This window comes from Cnephaeus nilssonii (genome assembly GCF_951640355.1).
Source record: "Cnephaeus nilssonii genome assembly, chromosome: 13".
Lineage (NCBI taxonomy): Eukaryota > Metazoa > Chordata > Mammalia > Chiroptera > Vespertilionidae > Cnephaeus > Cnephaeus nilssonii.
In genome coordinates this window covers 2914013-2932440 of record NC_137084.1, presented here as the reverse complement: position 1 = coordinate 2932440, position 18428 = coordinate 2914013, and the positions used below count along the sequence as shown (strand labels likewise).

The window sequence follows — 18428 nt, the reverse complement described above, 5'->3', positions numbered from 1 at the left end:
CTAGGGATTAGGTAAAGTGCCTTAGGAATTCAAAGGGTCATTGCAGGATAAGATCAGACTGTTTTTTCCTGAGAAAATAAAACGTACACAAATGCAAAAAAAACAAGTTTGTCCCAACCGACAAGATGTTATCTCTGAGTGAAAAAGAACACTATATTCTGCCTACTTTTCTAAATGCTACAAGATTAGAAAATCAAACAGGACAGCTCCCCACCAAGTTTTACCAGGATTATAATCTTGCAAAGTACAAAAACATCCCATCTCTATGAGAAACAGCAACCCGAATCTGATGTCACAAAAACAAGGAAGTGGTTTGAATGGCAGCTTTTACAATTTACAAAATGGTAAATGCTCAAATGCTGTAATAGCAGTTTATCTAATCGGGGGTGGGGAACATCCAGTCCAGGGTTGTATAAGCCCACAAAATCATTTGATCTGGTCCTGCCAAGGCATTAGGGGTGAGTTAATTGTTTGACAAAATACAGCAAGGCTATTTTTGTTGTTAATCCTCAGAGATTTTTCCATTGATTTTTTTAGAGAAAGGGAAGGAGAAACATCGATGTGAGAGAAACACATCTATTGGTTGCCTCCTGCATGAGGCTCGACCAGGGCCCAGGCCAGGGAGGAGCCTGCAACCAAGGTAAATGCCCTTGACCGAAATCAAACCCGAAACCTTTTGGTCCACAGGCCAATGCTCTATCCACTGAGCCAAACCGGCTATGGCTAGCAGGCTAATTTTCAAATTGATAATTTTTTATGGTCTGTGAATGATGTTACAAATATCCAAATGGCCCTTGGCAGAAAAAGGTTCCCCATCCCTGACTAAATTGTGAGTCTTTCTCAAACGAGTGCCTTTATCTCACACAGTAGGTGGAAAACCGGTAACTCTGTTCCTAGCAAGATAAACTGGCATCCTCCAAATGGCTGAAGTACCTACCACCCAAGTTCCTTTAGCCATTCAATGGGGGCATAGCGCCATCTTGTGGCCATGCTCAAACCACCTATTAATAGGGTACAATTGCAGCATGTTATGTTAGGAATGAAAAGAACACTATATTCGGTCTACTTTTATTGACTTTTTTTTTCATACATTTAAAACAAAAATAGCACATGACAATAGCATCTTATCCCAAAGTTTCAACTCAGTTGACTGCCTCAGAGAGGCCATGAGAACTAAGCCACCTTATGCCTCTGAATAACTAACTAAAGATTCAAGTTACATAGCAAGTTCAAGTTTCTGCCCAGCCGAGATACACAGCCCATGATGAAACAACGCGTCGGACTCCAGGGACTCCAGCTCTCCGCCAGTCTTATTTCTCAGTAGCTCTTCCTCCCTGATTAGACGGAACCCTCCCGCTGGCTATCCTTCAGGGTGGGTCAAGGCCCAACCAGAGAGAAAAGAGCAGTCTGGCTCCACCATCACTGGCTAACAGCTGGCCAGCTAGGAAGCCATCTCCATACAGTCTTTTGTCTCCACCAGTTAGCTTCCTCTCCCTTCTTCAGCACTTGTCGCTATCACCTTTATGTAACAGTGGGTTCAGTGTTCATTAAGTTGACTGGAGGGGGGGTTGAGCCTGGCATGTTTTCCTGAGCTAAAAGAGAAGGAAACAGAGGACCTCTGTGGCCTTCCTGCCACAAGATCAAGTGAAAAAGAGAAAAGCACTAGTGAGAGGGCAGTCCTGGAGAAGCAGTGCGGTCCCGCCCGGCCCCAGCAGGCTGCTCCAGCACTGGCTCTTGAGGGTACGAGGCAGAGATCCTGGGGTCAGGGAGGTATAATGAAGGGAAATGCATTTATTTCCCCCTTTTAAACTTCCCTGCGGCCCCAGTCTTTGCCTTCTTCTTGGCGGATCCCTTGGGCTCTGGCTCCTTGCGCTTAGCCGAAGAGAGCGAGCCGGTCACCTTGAAGAAATCGTCCAGGCGGCCCTGGGTGCTGCCTTGGCGACTCTTGTTCAGCCGCTTGACCCCGCTGCGGATTCGCTCCTCGGAGAACTGCTTTTCGCCACACATGAACTTGACGAGCTCCTCTTCATTCGGCTCACTCCACTTCAGCTCCACAGATTCCGGGTCCAGCACCTCTGGCTCCAGGAACAGCTGCTGGGCCTCCTTGTGGAGCCAGTTTTCTGGCACAGGGTACTTGTTGGGATCCAGTCGACGCACAATCTCCTCGATGCTCTTGTGCTTCTGGATGAGGTCCACGGCCCGCTTGGGCCCAATGCCCCGAATGCTCTCACAGTAGTCGCTGCCCAGCAGGATGCACAGGTCCACAAACTGCTCCTGGTTCAGGCCCAGCTCCTGCAGGATCCGGCTCAGGTGAAATTCCTGGATGGGCAGCTTCTTGGCCTCGCTGGCCGTCAGGTGCCGCATGAGCACAGGGCTGCCAAAGGTCAGACAGTCCATGTCCTCTGTGGCCGCAGCGTAGACTTTGCCAGCCTTCACCAGGGCCGCACAGCTGGCCTCCGCCTCACTGGGTGCATCGAGGTACGGGATGCCCATGAGGCCCAGTAGATGCTTGCACTCATCATTGTGTTGCTTGGTGACCTTCACCAGCCGCTTAGTGAACTTCTCCACATCCTCCTCGGCCCCAGCAGCCTGAGCCTGATGCAGCTGCTTCTCCGCCTCAGCCCGCCGCTCACTGCGTTTGGCCAGCTCACCTGACTTGAGCTGCGGTGGCTTGCCGTCAAAGACATACACGGGCTTGATGCCGTTCTCTATCATGCGGATGGTGCGGTAGAACATGCCCATCAGGTGGCTGGTGGTCTCGCCCTCCTCATTCTGCAGCACATCCCCACCCTGGCGAACAGCGATCAGGAACTGGTAAATGCTCATGGAGGCATCGATGGCCACCTTGCGGCCAAAGTAGCTCTTGATGTCATTCTCCCGAATGGCACTGGGGGCCACATCAGCAATCAGTTTGGCCAGGCCTTGAATACCCATAGCAGGAGGGACAGCTGAAAAAGAAAGGCAAGTAACACAAGGAGGAACTTAAAGGAGATTGTAATTGGTGCTATCTCAAACAAACTTAACACAACAAAAAGGAAACCAAGTTAGCAGTACAGAAGATGAAAAGATGAAGAAAACAAGGTTTCCATTGGCCAGAAACTTAGAGTCTAGCAAGGAACTCCATTCAATACTAACTAAGGCTTCCTGAGTATAACTAAGTTGGGTGCTAAGAGGAGTAAGACGCTGTTGAGGTCCTTAAGGGACTTAACATTTTGTGGAAAAAGCAGCAACAGGACTACATGCAATAGGGGCTAAGCAGACATCTGCATCCGTATCATGCAAATCCCGAGTGTGTCTGGCCCAACCTGAGGAGTCCAGGGACCAAAAAGGCAGAACTGAGCCCTGCAGGACAGGCAAATACTGGTTAGGGCCATGGCTGAGTAGCTCAGTTGATTAGAGCAGTCGTCGGCAAACTCATTAGTCAACAGAGCGGCAAACCGCGGCTCTCGAGCCGCGGTTTGCCGACCACTGGGTTAGAGCATCATCCAGATAAGCCAAGATTGCAGTGCAGGTTCTGTTCCTGGTCAGGGCACACACAAGAATCAACCAATGAATGCATCAATATGTGGAACAAATAGATGTTTCTCCCTCGTGCCCTTCTTCTCGCTCTAAAAATCTATTTAAATAAAAACACACACACACAACTGGTTAGGCAAAGGGGAGATGAGACAGTTGCCAAAGCAACCACAATTCACAGCTGAATGTGTAAAGTGGTAAAATAAATACGAGTATCCATCTCTTGCCATATGTGAAAAGCACCTTTATTCTTTCCCAAATCATTCCCCCGCTCCTCCCCGAGGCAGCTGTGATGGTTCGTGTTCTGTGTCCGCCTGGCTAGGCTACAGCATCGTTATTTAACCAAACACCGAGCCAGGTGTTGCTGGGACGGTATTTTGTAGATGTGGCTCACATCTGTAATCAGTTGACTTTAAGTAAGAGAGATTGCTCTCCATATGGCCGGAGGGTCTCATCCAAGTCATCTGAACAACCTTACCAGCAAAAACTGAGGTTTCAGGAAGAAATTCTGCCTCAAGATTGTAGCGTTAACTCCCGCCTGAGCTCCCAGCCTGCAGACCTGCCCCTGCAATTTTGGACTTGCCAACCCCTACAATCACCCCTAAGCCAATTCCTTCAAATAAGTCTCTTTAGGTCGCTCTGATAGGGGCAGAAACAGGATGCTGGGGAACCAGCTAGAATTGTAAGCAATATGAATCCTGCTCTGTTAACCGTGACTGCTCTGTTAACCGCGACTGCCCTATTCTGCGTAAAGAAGGCACGTTCTAACCTGGCTGGCGGACGCACTTGGGACCTGGGCGCTCACCAGGAAACGCAGCCCGCCCTCCCCATCACGGAGAGATGAACGACTTTGCTGCAGAAACCAGAATCGCCCGCCCTTTGCAGACCCCAGCCCTTGCACGTCACTAAGCTCCCCAGCCCTGCTGCATACCTGCGGGCCTTGGCAAGCCTCCCGCCTGCTTACCTGCCCACCTGGCTCCTTCACCGTGTGCCCAGTGTGAGCAGCTGGCTTACGGGGGCCGCAGAGCAGATTTTTGTGGACGACCTGCTGTGCTCTCCCCACACTGCCGGCATTCAATCCGGTCTCTGCTTAATGGGCTCAGGGAGAGGCAGGCGGCCGGACCCACGGATTGTCCGCTTCCAGATCCACGTGCTATGTGCCTATCTGTTCTCTCCCGGAGAACCTGACGCAGATGGCGCCCCGAAGAACGGAGTGAGGGGCTTTTCCACACGCAGCACGGACCTCCCTCCCGTGTCCCCGCAGCACCTAGGAGCGCCGGCTTCCTCCTCGATGCTGCGGGAGGTGAAGTCCTTCCCTTGTCTGCTCGCTCCACCGCCGCGTCAGGAACCGGCATTCCATGGCTCCCGCCCGACCCCGGGCCCTGACCTCCTCCCTCCGCCCAGGGTCGCATTTCCGGGGTTCAGGCCCCTTCACACCTAAAAAAAACCACCCTCACATTTTTTTTTCCCTGCTCCTTCCATCCAAACCTGTGCTTTCATCCACTTAAAATTTAAGAGTTGTGTGTGTGTGTCACTCAGAGTCATCCCGCACCCACTGGGGGTCTGTGTCCAGCGCTCGACGAAATACTCCACCCGGCCTTCGAGTTGCTCCCGTTCCTCCCTCCCAGGGTCCTTCCGAAAAGCACAAGCGGCCCTGTGACATCGCTTCGCATGAAGCTCGAACACCTCGCTTGGCATCAGACCTTCCATGCTCTGGTTCCCCACCCCCACAGGCTGGGCCCCAAGGAGGCCCGTGCCCGGCGGGCCGGTGACCCTGCGACCCCGCGCAGCACCCAACGGCGGGGTCTAAACAGTGAGGTTTAAAACTGCGTCTCATCACACACGACCCCAGGAGGTGGGGTTCTCGTCCTCTTCCTACAAACACAGAGGCTCGGAGCTGGCGCGGCGGGCCCTCGTCCCCCAGCGGGAAAGTGGCGGGACAGCACTCGCGCCCCGCCCCGCGCGGCAGCCGGCCCCGCCGCTCCCGGGGACGCTCCCCAGGGGGTCTCACCTGGTCTTGGGGGCGCGAGGGCTCGGCAGCTAGCGGCTGGTGCGGTGTCGCCCGGCACAGTCCTCAGTCCCGCTCTCGCCTCGGCTCGCCCGCGGGCCCCTCTCGCTCCACCGCCTTCCAAAGCCCGCGCTCCCGTCACGTGACCCGTGACGCACAGCCGCTGCGCACAGCCTCCTGGGAAGCGTAGTGCAGGCCCGACCGTTCGGCCAGCTTCTCTCACCGCAAACAGTCCCGGCGAGGTGAACGGACTCCCTCGGTGACCCTTCCTCACCCTTCTCCACCGTTTGCCCTCATTCCACCCAAGGTCCTCGCTGGCCTCAGCTCCCGCTACTACACCCGAAACAGCGGGACTACACGCCCCACAATGCCGCGCGCGCGGGCGCCACTTCCTCTTCCGGCTGAGCAGCGCGCCGGCTCCTGCCGACGTGTTTTTCCGGTGGCGGAGTGGCAGACTACCCCGTGCCCGGCAAAATGGTGAGAGGGGTGAGGGGAGTTTGGAACAGGGCTGTGAGGAGCCCTCGGGGCCCGTCCCACACCCCTTTCTCTCGCAGAGGCCTCGGAGGCCCCGGATCCAGAGGGCGGGAGGCTCCCAGATCCTCCCGCTTGGGCGGAGGGGCGGGGAAGGGAAGCCCCATGGACTCCTTAGGCTGAGGTTTTGATCTCGCAGTTTTAAGGTGTGTGTGTGTGTGTGTGTGTGTGTGTGTGTGTGTGTGTGTGTTGCATTTAAAGAAAAATCTCTATTGTTGAAAGTATTTATTACCTATGTCCCCTCTTCCCCCATTGACACCCCCCTGGCCCGCCCCCCGCCCCTGTGCAGTGTTACTATCTTGGAGCTTTTATCTCTCTTACTTGTGACCAAGCTGTTCTCTCTGTCTCCACATTCTTCCCCCTGCCGAGCTCGCACTCACGCGACAAGGCCTTGGGCGAATGCCGCCTTCCCCGGGGGAGCACGGCCGACTCCCGCCACCTCCGTGCAGGCCTCTGGCCGCGCGTCCTCCTGGACCCCACTGGCACCTGCCACGCCCCCCAGCGACCACCCTCTGACGTGCCTCCGGCCCTGAAACGATGTCTATTCATCTTTGTATTCCCAGTGCCAAACACAGGGCCTGCAAATGGAGGCTCGATAAAAGGCAGCGATTGTCTTTGTCATGTGGGGGGAGGGGGGGACGTAAATGTTTACCGAATTGAATTCCAGTGTCTCTTGGAACAACGGGGCCAGTTTACTTCTCTAGAGTTGTTGTGCTCAGGGCTTTAGAAGCAGTGGCTGGCGGGGGGACAATGGAAGGCAGCGTGGGCACAGAACTGTATGTCCACAGCCCTCTTGCACAGGCATGACCTCATAATCGCCCCTAAACTTTGGGAAGGAAACAAACACCTGTTGAGCCACTGTTCTATGCCAGGCAGGAGCCGGACGCTTGGACCTTTGTCATCTTTCTGGAATCATACGCACTGTGAGATGATAGAACGCCTTGGCCGAGACGCGTGCTGTTCAGTGGAGACAGAATTTTAACTGGTGTCTTCTGCCTATAGATCTTGAGATTCCAGGATAACATAGTGAGAATAATACAGAATGAGAAGCTGAGATCATCCTGAGATTCCAGGATAATACAGTGAGAATAATACAGAATGAGAGATTGAGATCATCCTGAGATTCCAGGATAATACAGTGAGAATAATACAGAATGAGAGATTGAGATCTGGGTACCAGTCCAGTGTCCACAGATGTGGGTCCATAAAACCTAAAATTATAGGCAGACTGTTGTATTTTTTGTTTTTTTCTTTAGAGAGAGAAACATCAGTTTGTTGTTCCACTTATTTATACATTCATTGGTTGATTCCCGCCCCCCGCCCCATTGGTTGATTCTTATATGTGCCTTGACCAGAGATCGAACCCGCAACCTTGGCATATCGGGACAAGACTCTAAGCAATAGAGCAACCCGGCAAGGGCAGACTTTTTCTTATATGTGGTTTATCTCGGGCGGGGAGTTCATACCTTTCATTACATTTTTTTCATAGAGGTCAGTAGCCTCAGAAAATATTAGGGGCCGTTCATTGACCCACCGCTAATTAGTCACCTTCTGTGTCCTATCCCCTGACTCTCAGCCGCCCTTCTGTTTCATAGTGAAGTGACAACGTGCCACCGTAGTTTCAGATGCAATTGCTGTCACCCCCAAATGGCACCACTTGGTGTTGGTGAAGGATTGCCACATCCCCCAGGCTGAGGCAGGCCGGAAGCAGCCACAGCAGCATGCGGCTCCCTGACAGCCCCGCGCGGCCCCCAGGGTGAAGTCGTGGGGTTCTTTCCTGGCTCTGACCCCCTGTGTGCCCCTAGGAGCTCGAGGCCATGAGCCGGTACACCAGCCCCGTGAACCCCGCCGTCTTCCCGCACCTGACCGTGGTGCTGCTGGCCATCGGCATGTTCTTCACCGCCTGGTTCTTCGTGTATCCTTTCCACCGGGCAGCGGGTGGGCCGGAATCAGTGACGCGGGAGACGGAGGCAGAAACCATGCTGGGCGCACGCACCCTGCCAATGTTTTCCTGGTGTGGGGACGGGAGGTGGAGAGAAGGCCGTTGACGTTCCAAGGTCAGGTTGTGGCCTTGTTTTCCAAGTTCAGGTGAGCTCAGTTTGCTCTTCAGATTGCTAGGACAGGAGGCAGAGGGCCTGGCTGGACTAGAGGACATACGGGAGGAGATAAAAGTGGTGGCAGGAGGGGTGCTCGGGTGCCGGGCGGTCTGAGGACTCGTCTAGCTCCACCGTTTATTTAGGTAAGTGACCTAACCCCTCCGGGCCTCATTTTCCTCCTGGTAGTGGAGGGATTGCATGGAGCAACAGAGCCCAGGCCACTCTTGGGCCCCTGCCCAGCTGCCCAAGCCAGACACCCCCCCCCCCCCCCAGAAACCCGCGGCCGTGCCTTTCCCCGAGTTGCAGTGGCCATGCCTCCTGCTCCGTGCAGTCCCTCCCTGTGCTCCTCCTTAACCGCTTGCAGGTATGAGGTCACGTCCACCAAGTACACGCGGGACATCTACAAGGAGCTGCTCATCTCCTTGGTGGCCTCGCTCTTCATGGGCTTTGGAGTCCTCTTCCTGCTGCTCTGGGTTGGCATCTACGTGTGAGCTCCCACAGGTAAGGGCTGCGACGGGGGCGGGGGGGGGGGACACACACTGGAGAATCCTCCCACGCCCACATCACTGGGGTCCTCGGGCCTGCACGCCCCCTTGGTTCATGGAGACAGATTCAGCAGGATGGATGGGGACACCAGACACATGTGCCTCTTTCCTGCTCCTAATGGGGATTTGAGCCAAGTGCGACCTACTTTGTCATTTCCAAATTCTGGACGCCGCCCAGGGCCTCGATCTGGCTCTGGGATGTACTGTATGGGGCTCTTCCCAGGGCTGTGCATTTGCATTCTTACATTCGTGCACCAGTACCGTGGAGAGACTGCTGGGGAGTGGGCCCGAAGGGGGTCAGAGTCTGGGACTTAAGACTTGCTGCAAGGAGTACTGTTTCGATTAGGAATGCTTCGGCCACTGAAATAAACCCTGATTAAGTGAGGAAAGAAAAACAAACAACCTTGCCGCGGATAATCCACCAAACAGGTCACGAGAATTGGCTCTGGTGGCTCAGCCGCAATGGCGTGTGCCCCTCAGCCCTTGCCCCGGGAGCACGGGGCTCAGTGAGAGAAGCGGAAATGAGGATCTTTGGTCTCACTTTGACACCTCTCTCCTCTTTCAGGCTCCAGCCAGGCAGCTGCACTGAATCCCTGCTTTTGTAAATTAATTTTTTTACTGTTGCTGGCGGTGTCCCGCCTGCTGCTCACAATAAAGGCAGGTGTGTGACCGTCTCGTCTGGTGTCCTTCTGCGGGTGGAGTGGGTGCTGGTGCCCAGACCTGCCTGACTTTCCCTGACTTTTCTCTCTGCCTTTCCCATGGTTCCTGCTGCTGGGGTGCCCGCTCTCCCGCTGAGGGCCCAGGGGTGTGGGAAGGCTGTCCTGGCGACTGAAGGCTTCCCTGGGGATAGAAGGGGCAGGCCCACCCCCTCCTGTGGTTTGGTCTGGCCAGGCCCCTGCCCCAAATGTAGCCGCTCTTCTCTGGGCTGGGAACCCTGGCGAGGCGAGGCTTCTCCCATAAAAAGGCTTTTCCCTAGCATGCCTGCCTTTAACCCAGGCCGGGCAGCAGTTCCTGGGGTGTGGCCAGGGAAGGGGCCTGCTGAGTCCTGTGTCCAAGCCTGGCTTGAAGCTAAGAAGGACAATGGGCTGCAAAGCATCCATGTGGCTGAGGGACCCCAGAGACTCCATCCAGGAGGTCCCAGCCCCAGAGGTGACTCCACCTCCCACCAGAACCATCTCAAAGAGACGTGGAGGCGAGCTCAGATACAAACCGCATTTATACATTTATTTATATACGTGCGTGTACTTCAGAAGGAAAGAACCGTTCAGGGGACAGGAGCACGGCCCAGGGCGGCTTCCCTCTGCCCACTCGAGTCGGAGCTGGTCCACGATAAATATGAGTCGGAGCTCAGGGGCGGGAACTGGGAGTTAACGGAGAGGGGCGCTCTATGCACACGCGGGCTTTTACGGGGATAAATGAGGGCCGGGTCTTGTGCATGGAGAAGCCCTATGTACAGCTTGACGTTTGGGGGAGATTAGCCCAGTGGCTACAGGAATAAAGGCCGCGGGAGAGAGGAAGGGAGAGAGGGCTGCTGGGCCCCAGGTAGAGCTCGGAGCCACGGCACCCACTCGCCAGCACCGGCCGGGCAGCTGTCCGCTGCCAGCCGGCGGCCCGTCCCCTTCCCCTGAGGCCCTTGCACTTTACTGGGCTTAAGGCAACTTTGGTCCAAGGTTGACCCCCCCCTCTAGCAGCTCGGAGCCCCTGCTTGGCCCCAACCCCTGCACTGGGGATCCCCTACCCCAGGCATGGAAACAGCCAGCTGCTAACCGGATTGGGGCTTTGCTGTCCAGATGGGCCCCAGGGGGCAGTGGAGGGTCACTTTCCAGTTAAGGACTGAGGGGCGCAGTCCAAGAACAGCCCCCCAGAGGAAGCTCCAGAACCCTAAGACGAGCAAGGCTGAGCGGTTCAAAGGCACATAGGGAGGCTCCCCACGGGAGGGGAGAGAACAGGGAAGTCCCAAGTAAGGCTGGCCCGTGGTGTGAGCCATGTAATTCCTATGTCAATGGGGGGGGCCACACGGGAGGGGGCTGAGTGGCCCTGCATCCCCACTAGCCCCGCCCTGGTGTCCCCAGCCTGAGGGTAAGTGCTTCGAGATCGCAGCAGAAGGGGGCCACCCGCAGTTCCTAGGCTTTTTCAAGATTCAGGCCCCGCCCCCCTCCACACACAGGCCTCTCATTCAGAGCTGAGAAGGAGAGGTCAGCGAGGGGCAAGGCCTGGTTCCCCAAACGGTGGCAGACCATCACAGAGCAAGGACGTGCGGGCAGCCCCGGCCCCATGTCGGGACCATGTCAGGGCTAAACGATTCCCACGCTCCTTCCACGAGCCGGTGTGGCTCAGAACTGCCGGCACCCACGAAGATGCACTCCGCCCTCGAGATAAGACTTCTGCCCTCACCTAAGCCCTGCCCTTGATTTGGGGAGACGAGGCCCCTGGCAGACAGAGTGGAGGGAGGGCCGGTCCTGGTGGTCAGGAGGGGGACGGTGTCTCACGGGACAGGTCCGAGCCAGGGTCCTGTCTTGGCGAGTGTCATCCCAGCGCTCTGGCCCCTCTGGGCTTCCCATCACCAGCCTGCCGCCCCGTCCTGGTTTAAGTGCCTTTTAGTACTCATAACAGCGGAAGCTGTCCGCACCCACCGTCCGCCAAGGTGGCTGCTGCCTTGCAGGGCTTCCTGCTCCTCTGCCCAGAGAATAATGGGCCCGCGACCCCGGCAGCTCACGGAACTTCCAGGACACTCCAGGCTCAAGGCTCCGAGGCTTACCTGGCCCGCTGGCCCCACTGGCTCGGCCAGGCACTGAGTGAACACGGCACATGGCCAGTCTCCACCCATCCGGGCCGGCTGCAGCTGCCCTGGGAGGCTCGGAGCCAAGCTCAGGGAGGAGAGACCTCCGGGCCCAACTTAAGGCTTCCCAGTGCAAGCCCAGCGTAACAGTCAAACCCCAGAGTCCACCCCTGGCCACCCCTGGGGGAGCAGCTTCGAGGGCGAGGGCTGTCTGCCCTCCGCTGGTGCAGGGTCCCAGCCACGTCTCGGCTGCAGCCGGGCCCCCGCCGATCTCAGAGGCTCAGAGGCGGGCAGGCCCTCGAGGGCCAAAGGGAGCTCCCGGCCTCAAGTGGGGAGCCGCGAGGGTGGGCTCCGGCAGAGCCCCAGGCTCCCCCTGCCTCGGCCCTGGAGCCAGCCCTCCCACCGCCATGTCTGCACAGGGGCCCGTGGTGGGAGCCAGGCGTGGCCAGCAAGAGCAGCAGCTCCAGTGTGAGACTTCCAGTGTCCCCGGCGGGGGCCAGGCAGTGCCCGCGGGTGGCGAGCTGGCAGCACAGGCTCCAGTGTAACAACTGCATCCAGTGTGGGGGCGCCCGGGGCCGGCCCTGGCGTGGGCGCCTCGGGGGGCAGCTCAGTCGCACAGGCGGTAGAAGCGGAAGTAGTAGTCCGTGGCCAGCGGGACCGGGGCCTCCGCGCTGCAGTTGGCCTGGCCCTGGGTGGGAGGGCGGGGGACTGGATGAGGGGGTTTGGGAGTTGCAAGGGGGGGAGGCACCCCCCCCCCCGCTGACAAGTCCTGACACCGCCCCAAGTCCTGCCCTGAGCTCTGCACCCTCCCCCCCACCCCAGCTCTCCCCTCCCCCAAGCCCCACAGACACAGGAGCCTGTGCTCACCAGCCGGGCCACCTGGAAGTGGTAGGTGAAGTCACGGAAAGACAGGATGGTCACTGGCCACTGGTGGGAAGTGCCCTGGGGAAAGGGGGAGAGGTCAGGTCAGGCCCTGCCGCCATCCTGGCCCGCGGAGAGCAGCCTGGCTCTGCGGCAAGTCTAGGAAGGGAAACGCATCTCCGAAGAGATGGGCGGGAGCAGGGTGTGCTCTGGGGCGCGAGGGCGGCCCCTCACTGTGCCGAGTACCCACAAGGCCCCAGCTGCCTCCTCCCGTCCGGCTACCTTCCCTCCTGCCCACGATGCCTGGGCACATCAAGTAGTTCATTAACCCGCCTTCCTACAGCCAAGGAGGCGGCGCTGCTTGCCGGTGAGGAAGCGGTGCCATGTGGCAGAGCTGGACCCCAAACCCAACTGTGTCACGCTCTGGCCCTGGCAGGGCAGCAGGAGGCCCGGCGCGGGCAGCTGGCCCAGCTCCTACCCGAGGCTCCGGCTTCGCCCCTGCGGTGCGTGTGCCCAGGCCTGAGCAACGCGTCCACTGAGCGCCGGGCCGGGCTCTCCCCAGCTTCTCGTGCTGTCCGCTCTGGGGCCGCGGGGCCTGGGCCTCCTGGGCTCCCCCCACTCAGCTTCCTCTGCACGGCTGTCTCCCCCGCCGCCCCGCACAGCGCCCTCCGTCTCCCACGCCGCCCGCACAGGCCTGCGAGGGGTCCCAGTGCGTGTTTGCGAATGCTGAGAAGGGCTTCCCTTAACTTGTGCTGAGTCACTGGAGAGTGACAGGGTCCCGGACACTTGCTTCCAGAGCAGGAGGGAGCTGAGGGTCTTCCCCAAATCCAGATGGAGCTGGGCCCCGTCCCCAGCCTGAGCTTAAGGTCCAGGCTCCCAACCCACTGCCCCCCACCCCAACTCACAGCCCCGCCAGTTCCAGCTCCGCCAACACGCCACGCCCCCTGCGCCCCCCCCCCCCCCCCCACCTCCAGACCTCTGCCTCTGCTGCTCCCCTCTCCTGGGACACTGTCCCAGATGGTCCTTCAGGGCTCACTGAAATGAACATGACTTTCCAGTGGCTGTCCTGACCGGAGGCCAGATGAGGTCAGCTCTCCCTGCCATGGGCTCCCAGGGCTCTCTCCCTGCCCCTGCCCCTGCCCCTGTCCCTGTCCCTGCCCCTGCCCCTGGCCCTGGCCCTGTCCCTGCCCCTGCCCCTGCCCCTGTCCCTGCCCCTGCCCCTGTCCCTGTCCCCACCACTGCACCCACGTTGGTCCTTGTGGGGCCATTTTCTTCCCAGCGCTCTGCCAGGCAGGAACGGGACAGAGCACGGGACAGAGGCTCGGCCGTGTGGTGCACACACGCCCCTCCCCCACAGAGGCCCGGCCCCCAAGTGTCCCTTGTGCAGATGCCTGCGCTCTGGCCCCGGCTCCCTCTCCTCACCCATTTGGGGGCCCTGTTGTGCTCTGGGGCCCCCCAGCTGCCCCCTACCTGGGTGTCCTGGTGGGCGTGGAGGCTCTGTGGAAAGCCTCCCTCCTCGCACGGCTCCTCCGACCTCAGGCTGCACAGCACCACGGACACGGGGAACGAGGAGCTGCAGGAGGCCCAGGTAGCAGGGAAATGGGTTCCGAGCGCCTCCGCCCAGCCTCCTCCCCGCCAGCCCTCCACTCCACCTCCCTGCCCCGCCGGCCCAGCCACCGAATCCTCACACCTCCCTGCCCCGCCGGCCCAGCCACCGAATCCTCACAGCCTGAAAACAATGCTAACAGTCAAGGTCCCAGAAGGCTCTCCACCCTCCCACCCACCGTCCTGCACGGTCCTCAAGGCCCCTGCGGGCAGCAGCCCATTCTACAGATGAGGAACCGAGGCCCAGGGAAAGTTAGCGGCCAGGGACCAGGGTCTCCCCTCCCCGACGCCGCACTCACTTCATCTGCAGGGTCAGGCTGAGGTGCAGGGGGGTGCTGCCGCTGACAGGGATGTGGTAGGTGAAGTTCCCAGGCCTGAAAGGGCAAAGCTGGCTCCTCAGCCCCAGGCCACACCCACAGCCTCCCCCCATGGACTCCTCCGCCCCCAGTCTCCCTGGAGCCCCTCAGGGGCCTGGCCAGGGTCTGTGTCGCCTGGTGGGGGAAGGTCCTCCCCGAGCGGGGCAAGGGCTGGCCACGTGGACGGCCTGGGCTCGGAGCACCTGAGGGAGCCTGTCCCTGAGGAGGGAGGAGCCCACCTGCAGGCGCCCCCCGGAGCACAGTACTGGGCGGTGATGGGCATCGAGTTCTCCAGCAGCCGGATGGAGGTGAGGGCGGGCGCCGAGTCTGCAAGGAGAGGCGGAGGTGAGCATCCACCCCTTGGGGTTTCTCGGTCACTTTGAACTTCAGTCTCAGCAAGCCGCAGCTTCTCAACTTTTTTCCCTTTAAGCCACAACACCCGTCAAATGGAAGTGGGTGAGGAGGCCCAGGATCTAGAGCAGAGCCAGCCGGTTGAAGCCAGGAGGGCTCTTGGCCTCCCCTTCAACCTCCAAGGCAGCCCGGGCCCCGTGGCGGAACCCGGTTTAAAAGCCTCAGCAAGGAAGGGTTCCCAGCTTTGTCTGCCTAAGGGTTTGGGGTTTGGAAAAACAGAAGAGCCAGGCCCTGGAGCCAGGCAGGTTGGTATAATTCCAGCTCTGCCCGGCCCCTGAGGAGCCACTTCCCTGGTCTACGCCTCTGTCTCCTCATCTGAAAAATGGGGACAGTCCCTTTCTTGGGGGGGTGCTGTGAAGATTCAATCGGCGATCCGCAGGCTCCCCGCCGGATCCCTGGCTACTTGTAATGCTCAGCAAAGACCCGCTGACAGCTGGGCACCCAGACACTCAGGTGCCTGGGCTGAAGCAGGGCTGGGCTGAGAGGTGTAGGGGGACAGGGCAAGTACCTGCTTGGCCCCAGGGCTGAGTGGGCGGGGGGACCCCCCGGCGGGCCCGGCCATGGATTCGGAGGCTGGGGCTGTTCTTGGTTTTGCCCTGCCCCCCCAGGAAGGGGACTGAAGGACTGGCCACGGGCTCCAAGCTCTTTGAATGCTTGGAGTGGCCGATGCCATTGGCTGCCAGGCCCCAGGACTTGGCTCTGATGTTGGTGCCGGGCAGCGGGGCCATCTGGCTGGGGTCTGTGGACAGAACCGGGGCAGGCTGAGAAGAGGGGCTGCTGCCTCCTGCCCAGCTGTCTCTACAGCCCCACTGGACTCGGGGTGACCCCATCTGTCTCTTGGTCCCCCCAAGGCGGCCCGCCAATCTTTTCCAGAGCCTCCTCCTGGGCTCCAGGAGACCCTCCCACCAATGGCCTGTGGGGTCTCCCTCTGGACTCAGTTAAAAAGCCAACAAACCCAACCCCAGCCCTGGCCCCAGCAGCCATACCTGAGTGGTTAGTGGAGGGGCTGGGACTGGGGCTGCGACCATGGCTGGGGTCAAAGCTGGGGCCAAGACTAGGGTGAGTGGCAGGGCCTGGCGTGGGCGAGGAGCAGCAGACGACGGGGCAGGGGGGGCTGGAGCACAGGTCTAGGGTGCGGATGGCCGGTCCTGGGGCTGAGTGGGTCAGGCCGGTGGTAACTGAGGAAGCCAGAGGCTGTATGAGCCGGAGGGGGCAGCAGAGCCCCCCGCCGCCCCCCGCAGAACACAGCCGCCTCCCCCATCCCACCCGTCCAGACCCGCCCCAGGCACGCACCCAGCAGCAAAGAGGGCCGTGTGCCTGGCAGCCCAGTGGTCACGGGCGACTGTCGGAGCTGAGTGGTCCCAAAGCTCTGGCTGGCCCTGCTGGGGAAGGGGGGGCCGAGCTCAGAGGGGCTGGAGCTGGTGGGGAAGCTGGGAGCCCCCGAGAAGCAGGAAGGGCAGGAGGGGGTGGGCGGGGAGGTGGAAAGGAGCAGGAAGAGGGCAGCCGGAGCCAGAGGCGGGAGGGAGGGGCTGGACCCGGACACGTACCATGGGCACATGGCCTCGCTCCCCCCCGGGTGCTGGGGCCGGAGCAGGGCCAGAAGACAGGAAGTGGACACGGCAAAAGAGCTAAGGGCAGCAGAGAGGAAAAGGGGGGCAGACGCGGTGGAGAGAGAAGACACAGTCAGAGACGGCCCAGAGGCTGAGGGTGACAGTGGGCAGACAGAGCCCAAGGTCCCACCCTGGCCCTCCTTCCCTCCACCCTCAGTTCAGCCTGGGCCCCGCCGATGCCCTGGACTCTCAGAGGCCCGGTGACCCGGAGGAGCACTGGGTAGGCCTGAGAGAAACACCGGTTTCCGCAGGGACTGGAAGACAGCCGCCCCCCCAGGGAGGCCCTCCCTCCCCCACACCAGCCCCCCACGGGCTGAGAGCCTAAGCTGGAACCCCTTGGGGGGGCAGCCTCCGTGGCTCCCCTGACCCGGGGCTGCCCACCGCAGCCCCGCCTGAGCTGGCGGCTCAGCAGACACCGGGCCTCCAGGGACATACCCATCCGTCTCTACCAGGTCCTCCTCGGTGCGCAGGCTCAGCACGTACAGCGTGGACATGGACACCACGCTGGGGACCACAGGGAAGGGACATGGTTAGAGCTGAGCCACAGTCTGGGGCCCTCTCTCTGGGGCAGGGCCTGGGCTCCCAGGGGATGCCTGTAACGGGTCTCCCAGCCCCAGGGGGACAGGACAGAATGAGGCAGCCCACCCCCTTCCCCAGGACCTCAGGGACTCTCCCAGGCCACGCCTTCCTCTTCCCCAGGCCACGCCTTCCTCTTCCCCAGGCCACGCCTTCCTCTTCCCCAGGCCACGCCTTCCTCTTCCCACAGGCCACGCCTTCCTCTCCCCAGGCCACGCCTTCCTCTTCCCTCAGGCCACGCCTTCCTCTTCCCCAGGCCACGCCTTCCTCTCCCCAGGCCACGCCTTCCTCTTCCCCAGGCCACGCCTTCCTCTCCCCAGGCCACGCCTTCCTCTTCCCCAGGCCACGCCTTCCTCTTCCCCCACGCCTGGGCCCGTGGGCAGCCCAACTGCCCCAGCCAGCCGCCCCGCCCCGGAGCCTGCCTGCGGGACAAGTCACCTGAAGGCCATGACCACCACCAGGGCGATGATGGTCCCCTGCAGGAAGCGCTGGCTGACGCAGGCCTGCTCCGGGATCACAGACGGCGGCTGAGGAAAAGGGAAGAAGCAGCAGAGGCCCAGACTTAGGGAGCCCATGGTCTTACCCACTGGGGTGCTGCTGGAGGTAGGGGTGCAAGGTGGGCTCATTCCCATGGGGGCAGAGGGAGAGGACGGGAAAGCAGGGCTGGGCGGGCTAGAGGGTCAGTGAGCCTGGAGAGGGGCAAGCAGGAAAGGAAGCCGTGGGGAGGGGAGGCCCCTGTCAACCTGCCCCCCACCCCGCCCACCTTACCTTGCTGGCCACCTTGGGGGGCCTCTTCTTGTGGGGGACGCTGCCTGCCCGGCTGAACTGGCTCCCTGTGTGGCTGCAGCCAGAGGGCCAGGGTCAGAGGTGGCCCTGGGGCGCGGGTCTGCCCTCCCTCCCCGCCCCGCGCCCCCACCTGAAGGCGCCGGAGCTGCCGGTGGACTTGAAGCTGTCCAGGCGCCGCAGTTTGGCCAGCTTGTGGCTCCAGCGCTCCAGCTCGTCGATGCGCGTCTCCAGGTTGTCGGTCAGCTTGCACAGCTCCTTCACGGCGCCCACGTTCTCCATGAAGATGCGCTCCTGGCGAGGCAACGGGACAGTGTCGAGGGCGTCCTGTGCTCCTCGGACAGCCTCCGCCTGGCGCCTGGGCGCAGGCCCTCCCGCGGCCTGAACTGCCCTCCCCGCCCGGTCAGAATGCCCGTCTCCCAGGGCCCCCTGTCCGCAGGAACAGGGAGCCTCACACGGCAGCACTTCACTGTGCAGCCGAGGCCAAAACCTGCTGCAAGCTCCCTGGAGCCCCGCCTCTCGAGAGCCAGGGAAGTTACAATAAACCTCGCACACACCGCGTCTGAGCCACGAACATGTCTTAGCGGCCGCTCTGGCTGCCGCCCGCTGCAGAGGAACCCCGGCAGGTCCCAGAGCGGCCCTGCCCCACCGCCCGAAGCCACCCTCCGAGGGCTGCTCTGCACCGCGCCCAGCCTCCTTGGAGGGGTGACCCGCCCCTCTGCCCCGGGGCGCCCCAGGGCCCCCCCCCCCC

General features: G+C 60.4%; 3 protein-coding genes across 8 annotated transcripts in view; 1 reads left to right on the top strand and 2 right to left on the bottom strand.

The window, feature by feature from the left end:
- Window positions 1-735: 735 nt before the first annotated feature.
- On the bottom strand, window positions 736-5708 carry FEN1 (flap structure-specific endonuclease 1). Of its 2 annotated transcripts, none has more exons than XM_079787501.1 (2): window positions 4481-4973; window positions 736-2948 (listed from the first exon to the last, which is right to left on the bottom strand). In XM_079787501.1, the coding sequence occupies exon 2, from the start codon at window positions 2932-2934 to the stop codon at window positions 1792-1794; it is 1143 nt and encodes a 380-aa protein (XP_079643627.1). In that variant the 5' UTR covers window positions 2935-2948; window positions 4481-4973; the 3' UTR covers window positions 736-1791. The 2 variants fall into 2 exon arrangements, with proteins under 2 accessions (XP_079643627.1, XP_079643626.1); XM_079787500.1 differs by lacking the exon at window positions 4481-4973 and adding an exon at window positions 5528-5708 and having other exon boundaries at window positions 738-2948.
- Window positions 5709-5890: 182 nt separating this feature from the next.
- Window positions 5891-9366, top strand: TMEM258 (transmembrane protein 258). The gene is made up of 4 exons (XM_079787502.1): window positions 5891-6001; window positions 7861-7970; window positions 8516-8652; window positions 9262-9366. The coding sequence occupies exons 1-3, from the start codon at window positions 5999-6001 to the stop codon at window positions 8640-8642; spliced, it is 240 nt and encodes a 79-aa protein (XP_079643628.1). The 5' UTR covers window positions 5891-5998; the 3' UTR covers window positions 8643-8652; window positions 9262-9366.
- A 528-nt stretch (window positions 9367-9894) lies between these two features.
- MYRF (myelin regulatory factor) overlaps window positions 9895-18428 on the bottom strand; it is a 31786-nt gene continuing 23252 nt past the window's right edge. For 2 of the 5 annotated variants that reach the window (XM_079787485.1, XM_079787488.1), the window contains 12 exons: window positions 17811-17971; window positions 17663-17735; window positions 17333-17421; window positions 16754-16822; window positions 16002-16090; window positions 15695-15886; window positions 15217-15447; window positions 14537-14624; window positions 14241-14315; window positions 13807-13909; window positions 12343-12417; window positions 9895-12163 (listed from right to left, as the gene is read on the bottom strand). In XM_079787485.1, coding sequence (XP_079643611.1) covers window positions 12083-12163; window positions 12343-12417; window positions 13807-13909; window positions 14241-14315; window positions 14537-14624; window positions 15217-15447; window positions 15695-15886; window positions 16002-16090; window positions 16754-16822; window positions 17333-17421; window positions 17663-17735; window positions 17811-17971 — 1326 coding nt within the window. In that variant the 3' untranslated portion in view covers window positions 9895-12082. Of the gene's footprint in view, window positions 12164-12342; window positions 12418-13806; window positions 13910-14240; window positions 14316-14536; window positions 14625-15216; window positions 15448-15694; window positions 15887-16001; window positions 16091-16255; window positions 16337-16753; window positions 16823-17332; window positions 17422-17662; window positions 17736-17810; window positions 17972-18428 lie in introns of all 5 variants that reach the window. The other 3 variants (XM_079787489.1, XM_079787486.1, XM_079787487.1) reach the window with 3 other exon arrangements.

Excerpts from the sequence above, each read along its gene's own strand:
- TMEM258 (XM_079787502.1), top strand. Across the intron at positions 7,971-8,515 it reads TTCACCGCCTGGTTCTTCGT|GTATGAGGTCACGTCCACCA; the intron begins GTATCCTTTCCA and ends AACCGCTTGCAG.
- FEN1 (XM_079787500.1), bottom strand. The coding sequence starts at position 2,934 with ATGGGTATTCAAGGCCTGGCCAAACTGATTGCTGATGTGGCCCCCAGT.